At 34.0% G+C, this 11,605-nt stretch overlaps 1 protein-coding gene across 2 annotated transcripts; it reads left to right on the top strand.

The window, feature by feature from the left end:
- Positions 1-1,817: 1,817 nt before the first annotated feature.
- LOC123552537 (uncharacterized) lies at positions 1,818-11,357 on the top strand. 2 transcript variants are annotated; one of them, XM_045342260.2, is made up of 8 exons: positions 1,818-1,963; positions 3,374-3,545; positions 3,738-3,883; positions 6,608-6,793; positions 7,127-7,243; positions 7,812-7,913; positions 8,501-8,666; positions 9,889-11,357. In XM_045342260.2, the coding sequence occupies exons 1-8, from the start codon at positions 1,844-1,846 to the stop codon at positions 9,900-9,902; spliced, it is 1,023 nt and encodes a 340-aa protein (XP_045198195.2). In that variant the 5' UTR covers positions 1,818-1,843; the 3' UTR covers positions 9,903-11,357. The 2 variants fall into 2 exon arrangements, with proteins under 2 accessions (XP_045198195.2, XP_045198194.2); XM_045342259.2 differs by lacking the exon at positions 9,889-11,357 and adding an exon at positions 9,076-9,820.
- Positions 11,358-11,605: the final 248 nt, after the last annotated feature.

Genomic DNA, 11,605 nt, shown 5'->3' on the forward strand with positions numbered 1-11,605 from the left:
ACAATATAGTGAGATATTAGATTTTGTATAACATAAATTTGCAAAAAGACAGAAAATTGTTCAATCTAAAAATGAAAACACATAGATGCAATTTAAAGTGAGGAACAAGTGGATGCAAACGTAATTAAAGATATTTCCTAGGGCTTGGCATGACTAGCCGATTGATCGTATCGGGCCATTACGACCGCCAAAGAGGTCTCTACACCGAATCAGAGGCCAAAGATGTGTATCTGCACCCACATCCCAAAAAGAGGATGCACACATGTAAACAAGCACACATCATCTCCCCGGGGTGCTATGGGGCACCTCAACATCCAGGACCCTCCTCTTCGGCTTACGCACCACCAATGGCAAACAGGTGGCTCCATTTTCGGGGGAGTCGTACCCCTAAGCATGGAGATACAGCCGGCATTTTCTATCCCTCCGCCGGCAAGGGGCTCTAAAAAATCATTGTCAATTTACTCATGTTTATATAGAATTTTGGAAAGGGACTGCATGAAGAGGCCACACTTCTGGAAAGATCAACACCTTTAAAAACTCATCGTTTTTCAAAAGCTGTTACATGTCTTCGTTTTGATGCATTTGCAACAATGTACCAGTGCTTAAAGTTTACATAACTAAGTTTAACATCGTTTTTGGCAGTTGTTTACTTTTATTTCTTTACAAATGGCATTATTTTCAAAGGGGAACAACTCTAGAATATTTTATGTATCCAATTCTACGGGACAGAACGGTAAAAATGTTTTGGGTAGATGGTTTGTTTATAAAGATGTTATTTGTTTACTAAAAAATGTTTGTGGTTTTGTGATATACTGCTAAACCTTAAAGGAAGTAAATCACATTTAAACAATTTGTATGACACTTTTTAATTTTTCGTATATTCTGTTAGAGATTTATTTAGAACCAAGAATGACCCAGTAAACAATTAGATCCCTTTCAGAAATGTATTATTTATCATTTTATGAAATATTCTAATTGCCCCCTTTGAAAAAAAACGACAGACGATTGCTTTTTATTTCAGTATAATTTCTAGTTTTAAATATGTATATAATAGATATTGGGATATTTTAACATACCAAAAGGCAATTTCATTTATTATAAATATATCTTGGTTACACAATCAATATAAATAAAGGGGGTTAACAACGATTTCACAAACTTGCATTACAATTGTATTTCAACTATTATAAATGCTTAACTGTTAATGTAAATATTTGACAAATATAGGGCTGTTATAACAGTACCTTATTCTGCAGTGTATTCGTGGTGAATCTTGCTAAGCATGTGTATCCACGAGAGCCGAATGCATCATTGCAGGTCAAGGTCCTGCTTTTATTATAAACATATCTTTCTACCGAGTCTGTTATATTAGCCAAAATGGACCATACGTTTAGACAAATAAGGCTAAAAACGCGTTTGAAACGGTGAAAGTTTTGGCGCAAGGAACGCGGCAACATAAACAAGTAGTTCCAGCATTGAATATATCAAAGTTAACTTAAATCTATCAGGAAAAAAATGGATTCCACGAGTCCGATAATGTAAGTATTTTGGTCCAGACGGGTGTCGGCATGTCATACTTGCAAAGCATGTTTATGTTTACTAATCATTGTTAATAGTAGTTACTGTTTTAAAATAGCAAAGAGAATAGACCCAGGAGTTTCTGTTATCTAGCTGTTATAAAGCGAAAATCCTAATTTAAATGTCAAAATGATTTACTACGAAGCTTATCTCATAAAACTATGATCTTGTTAGAAGTTGCAACTATTGTGTGTGTAACGTTTACATAACAATGATAATAACCACTTGAGGATGTGCTGAGGGCACTGACATTTCACATTATGTAATGTTATACAATAATTTTCAGTTCACATCTTACTGCACAGAACAGAAGAGGAATATGCAGTCGGAAGGTATAGGCTTACTGGGGAGGTCTCAATCGGTGCAGGAAACATGCTGCGGACCGGTAAGTACATATGTGTATCTTACACACTTTATTACTTGCAAAACAATTCTTAGACATTTTATTCGTCATGGCTTGATTAATTGTTTATTTATCTGTTTAAATCTGATGCACATAGAAATATTTTGTAAATAACATTTACACGAGAAAATCAACAATTTCAAGAATATCACATTTTTTACAGATGATAGACCTTCAACTTAATATTTATACAAGCAATAGTTAGTCCAAATTCTCTGCATACATGTCGTCTGGCCATCAGCCGACGTAGGAACGGTATAGCAAAGTTGCGGTCACAACGAAATCTAAGACGTGTTCAAATGAATCATCGTCGCGTAGAGAAACGACACAGGTTATCCTAATGGATGAACACCTTTACAGTTATTACACTTCAAAATTTTGTCACAGTCAGCAAGCAAGACGATTATCCATACTTTCCCTCCACCAATGTCGAATCAAATGAAGTGTCGGGGCAGTTTGGAGGGACGATATTGTGCAGTCCCAGAGCTTTTGTACATGACTGACTTAAACATACCATACACAACTTTAAGAGTGAGGTTGGGTGCGCACCATAAACCGGTTTAAGCTCCCCAGTGATGTTTTAGCCACTGGCCGTTCCAAGGCGTTGGTTTTGTCTTCGTGTGTGGGCTCTGAACTGTTTTTGTCCTCGTGTGTTGGCTTTGTGTTTGTGTGTGTGTGCGTGCGTGCGTGCGTGCGTGCGTGTGTGTGTGTGCACGTCTGCGTGCTGTGGGTTTCGTTTTGGGGAGGCTGCGTTTTTGGTGCGTGGCATTCCCTGTTTGATATCTGTCTTTGTTTTTCATAATGATACGTTTGAAACATGATGCCACGAACTCGATTATCTCAAAATTCGTATATATCGAAAACATGAAAATACGAGCACAAAATATCGTTTAATTAAGTCGAACTTATGGTATCATAGAGTAATGCGCTTGATCCAATGAATTTTCGTGATACCGAGATTCAAATATATTATGCAGTAACAATAGTAGGCCAAGGGCGCAAATAGTGTGTTACAAGCGTAAGCCTATAAGCCTACGTCAATTATGTGTGTTTACCACGTTAAACATTCTAACATCAAACAATGCACAAACAAGTTATCGAATGAAAATCAAAAGGAAAAAAATCTTTTGGATCTGTGTGATATTTATATCTGGGCTAGGTGTTTGGCTTCTGCACGAGGCATTTCGTCATTTGTCGAAAATGATTTTAATATTTGTCTAAATGAAAAGACTTATAGTGGGTACTAATCCACTATGACCAGAACACATCTTTTTAGATAAAATATGCTGAATTATATAGGTAAACAGTGAAAAATGTCTTCCAAAGTGTGTACAATACATTTCCGAAACTGCTTTTACCGTATACAATTATTTTGGATATTGTTACTTTCAGCGAATTGTTTGGCAGGGCCTCACGAAAAAGGAACGCAGACTGTTCATATTTTTCATAACAGTGACCATTCTGTGTTTGACAGCAGCCGTGGCAATAAGCATTATCCGAATGACGCAGCTTGACCACAACAGTGCTAAGTTTACCTTTTGCATTGTTATAGTCATAAATGCCGGTAATTATATTTTATTTCTTTCACATCAGACCACAATTTCAAGTTGACATATTTATATTTCTTTTCTAAAATGAAGCATCGACATGGTAACCATACAACTGGAATAATGTTGACCTTCTCACATGTTTGTAGAAATTATTTGATACTATTTGAAGATTTCGTTTAAAATGTGTTGCATATTTAAACTTTTAGTTTCCTGTATGGTTTTTGCAATTCTTGGGCCAATTTTCCAACGCTCTTCGGATTTCATGATAATTATACCTGCATTTGGTACTGGATTCATAATTGCTATAATTGATGGGGTGGATAATTGGAATAAGGACTCGAGTTTTACAAAGGTAAGTAGAATTGTTATCATTCAAAAGGCATAGAGTGAGATGCTACAAGTTATATTAACTATATAAGCACATTACCGGAGATAAAAAAAAGATACATCTTTACCCTGTGATGTACAGTTACGCCTGTTCATAACGATGCACTACTAGTTACCGATTGATAATTTTAACTTCAACATATTATCAAGGCTTGGTCATATTTAAAAGAAACTCAGTAAAACAAAGCTCACAAAAGCATCTTTTTAGTGATGCAAAATTTGTCTAAGTTTTGATAACAAAGAAATATCATAGTTAAACAAATGTTCATTAAATTTCTCAATGATTATCTCCCTTCCACTGTAACGAAGGTAGACTACATGCATTACTTATACTTGACAAGTACCTAATGAAAAAGTTAATCGCCGACATAACAACTAATTTTATTACCAAAAACACATTTGGAAAATAATTATTGGTTATTTATAAGACAAAGAAATCACCTTCTCGGCTATTAGTCCTGTATTCTACCTTTAAAAGATTTCATGTACTCTAGCATATTTAGACCTTGAATCTTTATCGGACGTTCAATACAAGTTTTATCAAAATCTAAATATTATTTTGCTATTTTAGCTAAATAAAGTTTTGCTGCGTTTTCTCCCCACACCTAAATCAAGACCCCCCCCCCACCCACACACACCGTAGTCGTAAAATATTTTCTTGGACATGAACGTGTAGAAATAGTATATGAAATATAAAGGAAGTCATACAATGGCCTAAAATTGTTTGTATTCTTCTCACTCACATGAGCTGATTAATATTTCTTTGATTGCTATTATGCGCATGTTGCGCATTTCGATCAATATATGAGCCGTGCCATGAGAAAGCCAACATAGTGGCTTTGCGACCAGCATGGATCCAGACCAGCCTGTGCATCCGCGGAGGCTGGTCTGAATCCATGCTGGTCACAAACCCACTATGTTGGTTTTCCCATGGCATGGCTCATATTTTTCTATATTTCAAAGTCGTTTTTATGCCCCCGAAGGTGGGCATATTAAAATCGTACTGTTCGTCCATGTAAATTTTTGTCCGGGCTGCAACTCTACTATCTCTAAAGGGATTTTGAAATAATTTGGCATAAATGTTCACCATAATGAGACGACGTGTCATGCGCAAGACTCAGACCCCTAACTCCAAGGTCAAGGTCACACTTAGAGGTTAAAGTTTAAAAGGGTCTGTTTCGTGTCCGATCCATAACTCTGCCATCCATGATGGGATTTTGAAATAAGTTGGCATAAATGTTAACCATGAGACGACGTGCCATGCGCAAGATCCCTAGCTCCAAGGTCAAGGTCACATTTAGATGTTAAAGGTGTTTATTGTCTGGTCAATAACTGTACCATTTATCCAAGGATTTGAAATTAAAGGGAATTCCTATAGTGTTTTATGCGCATCTTTCTGCGCAGCCAACACTTTCTATGGAAAACTGAACTGAAGTCAACATTTGTTGAAACATGTTACAGACAATCTTTAATATGAAGAATCTTGAATGAAATAACATTTTTGATAAGTTTTATCAGTAATCAAATGTTGATACTGGTTTATGTTGTATTGACAAGTATCATGCCTGACAGGTATTTTGCTATTTTTGTGGTTGTGTTTTCACATCGCATATTAGTACAAAGACAGTGTTGTTCATATAATGTAAGATAATTGACTTAGTACTGATAAGACAATATCACCTTTCAGATTATTTAGTATTCAATAATAGAAAGAATTAAGAATTTTTAAAACTTTTTTTTAACTTTTAGCAAACATTCATGTAATCAATTTGGCCAGGTTCGCGCCATTTCCGTCCGAACAGGTGTTGTATTCTAGCGGTCTTAACATAAAATTTAGCCTGGTGACCCATACATTTTTAGCCATTTTTATGCTCACAATACAATTATCTATACACAAGAAAAACAGGAAAAAATTCTGTGAAAGAGTTTTTTCAAAATTTAAAAAAATATTCTTCACTATGGGTTTTTTTCATTGAAAAAAGTTCACAAAAGTAAATATGAAACAATATTTTTTTCCATTTGTACCCATTATTGTAAGGATAGAGTATTACAAATATGACTATGATATCAAATAAGTATATAATAAAATCTGTAAAAAGAAAAAAAACGTATTGTGCTGTCTTGATGTATATTTTGGTTGGTATTTATAAAAAAGCAGAAAATTATGAAAATATTGAAAAATCGCTGGCAGTTTCGGCAACAGTGGGTGTGTTCAAAACAATTTTTCACAAAAACAAGCCTGGTGACCTATTGTTTATATCTGTTCATTGTTTTCAGCACAAATTTTCCTATCATATATGTGAATTTAAAAAAAATTCTATGAAAGGAAAAAAACTCTAGGAATTCTCTTTAATTTGACACAGATGTTATTAACCATATTGAGAAGGTGTGTCACGCTTATGACCCGGGTCTCTTGGGTCAAGGTCAAGGTCACGAAATGATGTGTGTGTTTTGCGCAGACAACTGTAGCATTCTTGGGCATGCTTCGGGGGCATCTGTCACCAATAGTGACAGCTCTTGTTTAACAATTGTATTTGTCATAGAAACAGCATGACAGCTCTTGTACATTAGTTCATGTTACAACAATTCTAGGGGAATGACGTCATCCCACAACTATTTCATAATTTACTTGTCGCTGACTACAGACTACAGCCTGCATTATTGGACATAATTTAAGTTTAACTTTCAGACGAGTATTATCTTGTTCTGCACGAGCAGTGTAATTGCAATACTAGTGGCGATCTTCAAACTGGTCAGGTACATGATGTGCAACAGAATGGCTATGGTATCAGCTGGTACGTCACCTCATGCACAGAAGCTTCATGTATATAAGAACTCATTCCGGAGTGTCCTTCTGTACGATGTTCAAATATCGGTAAGCAATTTCAAATGTAGTCGTCATAAGAGTACGGAAACAAGAAAAAATCTTGAAGTATTAAGTACGGTCTATAAAAACTTTCCTGGTATAACTACCAGCATGTTTCAGTTTCAACCAATACCTTATAATATATATTAAGTACAGTAAGGACCGTGGCAAACATTTGTTGTAGTACAGAACGTAATTGGGGAAAGATTTTTAATGACCAAGTAAATGTATCTTTTATTTCACAAACATTACATACATGTTATTTTAATTTTTATAAATAATATAGCAATATTACATCTTGCTACTATACTGAAATCTGAAGTTGCATTATACTTATTGCAGTTCTCAGTGATGGCTTTGCTGTGGCCGGAAGGACCACATTTTGACCTTGGCGATAGGATTGTCATCCTCCCCGCAGCAGCAGCTAGCATTATCATGTGCATTATAGGGTATATAATTGTAAGTTGAGCAAAATTTGCGTTAAAGCCCCAATCGCCATGTGTACAGACTACATATAAGCTTTATGCAGACGTCAGCTTATACAAAAACCATTTTCGAGTCTCGGTTATTTACAGTCATACTATTGCCAGATAATTTTTTTTCAAACAACAAAGTTCTGTCGACTAGTAAATTAAACAATGTATGACCTTTCAGCAAAGGTCGTACACATACTTATTTGAGACATGTGATTACCGAAATTGCTGGACATCAGTCTATTAGCATGAGATTGATCATAGTTTATAAAAACATTTGAATATTGAAGGCTGCTCTTGAGTTTATTTTTCTGAACTATCATTATACGTCTTATCTCATGTGAATTAAACAATGCTATAATAATCCCGTGTTGCGAATGATGGGGCGCGACTTTACGGATGCGACTTGCACAAGAAACCTCATTAACCTTAATTAAGGCCATCTATGATCAAAGAGTTGACTTTTCACGAGCAAATATTTTAATGTGTTATATTTTCTGTATGTATTTCCATATATCTCCACATTCGTAACATAATGGTATTACATGCTCTAGGTCAAAATAGATGAGAGGCCAAAGTGTTATATTTGTTTATGGTTCATGTATGGCGTTTTATGGCTGGGAAATTTGGGATTTGGTTTATTCATGATTACTGAAGTAAGTAATTACTTGTGTATGTATTTGTTGAAAACTGTCAATAATTTTAACCGATTTAGTTAATTCGAAATCACTCCAAAAGCAAATATGTTGTCGTAAAAGTGGATTATCATCGACCTCGCAAAAATGAACTTGAATTTTTTATTATAGAAAATGGCAGCTTTTAATTCTGATGTGCCAGATTTCACGTAAATGCATTAAATATCATTCATATTTGATATCTGAGTTATATGAAACTCCTTTTACACTTTCCATGCCTGACACGATTGATTTTTATTTTGCGACCAGTGTAGAATACAGAGAAGCGTCAGTCACTTCTTTACTATACGCTTAACAACGCATTTTTCAGATATGAAATACGAACAAGAATTATTGTTATTATTATTATATATAGAAGTCTGCCATCTTACAATCAGAATTTATGTGTAGATCGGTCAGATAAAAAGTTGTACTATCAGGTTTGGTATATATGAAGAAAACTGGTAAAATGATGTACACAATAAAAACGACTTTTTGATTTACAATCATATCTGTCGAAAATAATGTTAATACATTTTCAAATTTGAATTTCGTTTTTTATAAAACAGGCATCATTAGACATGAGAAACAGGGGGAAAACGTTGGCACAAGATGGAATTTACATTGTAGCTCTGGTTATATGTTCCGTGTCTATCATACTCAGAATTGTCACCGCCGCTTTGTGTTACAAACTGTTGGTAGGCTGGAAAAGGCGGGATACAATTCAGTCTGACGGTTAGTTATGTTATTTCACTGTGCATCCTAATCTACGTTCAAAATACAAAACGTCCGTGAATTGTACACCTCTGTAGCAATACATGACCTGTTTTAACAAATTCTTACCTGCCAAAGATAATATCTGCTGTTGTTTTCTTTAAACATCTGGTTAATACTATGAATTATACGATTAATTCCGATTCTAACAATTTTATATGGCAATATCATATACGTATTTTCTGCTATTAGGTATCAGCTAAGTTAATGCAATATTCCTACATGTTCATAGGCAAACGACTTTAATTAAAGTGTTATGCAACCCATGATTACAACTGGTAACAGTTAACGGCCACGCGCCACACTTTAGCACGCAAAACCACAGGTATTTTATAAAAAATTTTATATAAAATAGACTCTATTTTGACAGGCGTCACTGTTCATAGTCAGGATGTTCATGCTTTTCTTCAGTGACAATTTAAGGTTTAAGGTGGGACTACTTCCAGAGCCTTTTGCCTTCAATGTAAGTCTAGTTTCTTAAAAATGGCTTAATATAGCGAAGAATGACTGTAATATTGTGCTATTTACAATGTGTTGGACTCAGAATTTCCATTCTGAGTTGATGTATTTGTACATGTATAATGATCTTGTTTCGTAACACAGACCTCTGTACTTATGAAATAGCAACATGATTGCTTGTTTAACCTTTACATGGCTAAATTTTTAAAATGGCCTGCTCTTTCATTTCAATTTGGGCAGCACCACTAACTATTCAAAGGGGTATTCACTGAAAAGTTATTGACTGAATAGCGAACACTGTAGCGAACACTGTAGACCAATGATGAGTGGGCTGATCTTGGTCTGTACCGGTTGCAAGGGTAGAATCATTTAACAAAAAAAATCCTACATGTGATATCAATCAAAACAAAGGCAATGATGGAAATACAAATATAATTAAAATTGAAACATATGGAAACATATTGACTGATATTAAAACAAATATTTGAAAAAAAAATCTCCAGAAAATATATATGCACACATTTTAACGTTGAAGTAAGGATGGCATAGATGGTAGATGGTAAATATAGTGAGTAATGGTGCTTATACTTTTAGACTAGAATGTAGTATGTGTATTCGTTTCCACTCCTATAGAACAAAACCTGATTATTTTGTTTTAGCCAGAATCGAATAATCTGTCTTCTATTTCAGAAAAGAGTATTGACATATTTGTCTTTTATTCTAGATGTCATCTTGTAAACAAAGGAGGAGAAGAAGAAAAGAAAGCATTCGATACTCACCAAATATAACATCTATTTCTCTGTGTCATATGTATAGTGAGAAACTCACCAAATATAACATTTATTTCTCTGTGTCATATGTATAGTGAGAAACTCACCAAATAGTACATCTATCTCTCTGTGTCATATGTATAGTGAGATAGTGACGTTTATATAAATTTGTTTCTGTTATAACTCTCTTTTCATATATAAAATGTTAAGCAGTGGAAAAATATTAATAGTTCTTGGAAGGCAAAATTATGTCCATATATTTTTATTTCTATATCAAGTTGCAACAGTTAAGAAATATAAAAAGTACCCTTTATCTGCGTTGTAAGTGAGGTGAGGTTTTTTTGTTTGTTTGTTTGTTTGTTTTGTTGTTGTTGTTTTTTTGTGCTGATATTTTTGTTTTAGTCCATCAAAATAGTCCTGAAGTTTTAAACCATCATTTCATTTGTTCCTCCTTTCATTCCAAATAATTTACTTAGTACAAATGTGACAAAATATTCATTTTATATCAATGTTTGTACTGAAACCTTTAAGCTGAAATATGCCATTTCAAGAGGCCCTGGTGACCCCTTTGTGTTTATTTTCCATATCAAACTTTTAAAGTGAAAAATCTTTAAATAGTGGTTTATAGAAATATAACGGTGGTTTATATAAATATATAACAGTGAAAAATATCTTAATATGACTGGTACATATAGGAAATTCTTATAGCATTATAAATTTCATTAAAGACATAGCTCTACATATATAATTAAGAATGCGTCTACAATACTTAAATATAAAAGTTATACATTGTAACGTTACGTCGTGTAAGTAAAATTGATACAGTTTGGTTAAAACTATTTAAAAGGCCTGAAATAAAGGAATATTTATTTCGTTTGTGTAGTATACTTTAATTTCTCATTTGAGGTTATGCCTCTCATGAAAATATTATGCCTAGTCTTGATTCAGTGGATGGCACAAATCTTACAATGGAATAAACAAAAAACCTCTGTATAAATCATACTCATGTTAAGTTAAGATGTATTGTTTAGAAACCTATCAAATTGCTTAAAAGTCCCAAAACAACATGGGTGCGTTATATTATGTTTCAGGCCAAGAGAAAATAGGGATATAAGTGTATCGTTATTTTTTATCAAAGCTACAAGGCATTAAGGAGGCCAAATATATGAATGACATTAATATGGTATTAGAACAGAATTATTTGGTAGCTGATAAAATAAGTAAGGAAGGGCTTAAAGTTGTCCACCTGTCAACTGATAGTATTTCTGCATTATAGCAGTATCAGAAAAATGATTTCTCATGAAAGTTGGTCTTAAACAGTATAATTTATAAATTGAGTATTGACTTTTTTGCATATTTAACTGTGTTGAAATTTACATACTTTATATTTTTGCATACACCAATGAAACAACATATTAATAAGTGTTGTTATTGTTTCTGGTCATTTTGGATCATGGAGTCCGTTCAGAATTATCAAATTATAGAGATCCACATTAGCCGGTGCCAGGAGCGTGAATGGTGTTGTATACTTAATTACTTTCATAAACAGATTCAGTCAGACCAAGTCTGCTAAATTTTGCTAAACTGCGTTCCATGCTTCTATAGGATCTTATTATAGATTTGATTGTTGAAATTCCGCACGTGTAGAAATGGAAATGAGCAGGATTCTTA

This window comes from Mercenaria mercenaria, chromosome 4 (assembly GCF_021730395.1).
Source record: "Mercenaria mercenaria strain notata chromosome 4, MADL_Memer_1, whole genome shotgun sequence".
In the NCBI taxonomy this organism is placed as follows: Eukaryota; Metazoa; Mollusca; class Bivalvia; order Venerida; family Veneridae; genus Mercenaria; species Mercenaria mercenaria.

Bases quoted from the DNA above. Each gene is read 5' to 3' on its own strand.
- LOC123552537 (XM_045342259.2), top strand. From the start codon at position 1,844: ATGTTATACAATAATTTTCAGTTCACATCTTACTGCACAGAACAGAAG. The intron at 1,964-3,373 runs GTAAGTACATAT...TGTTACTTTCAG, and splicing joins AGGAAACATGCTGCGGACCG to CGAATTGTTTGGCAGGGCCT. The intron at 7,914-8,500 runs GTAAGTAATTAC...TTTATAAAACAG, and splicing joins GTTTATTCATGATTACTGAA to GCATCATTAGACATGAGAAA.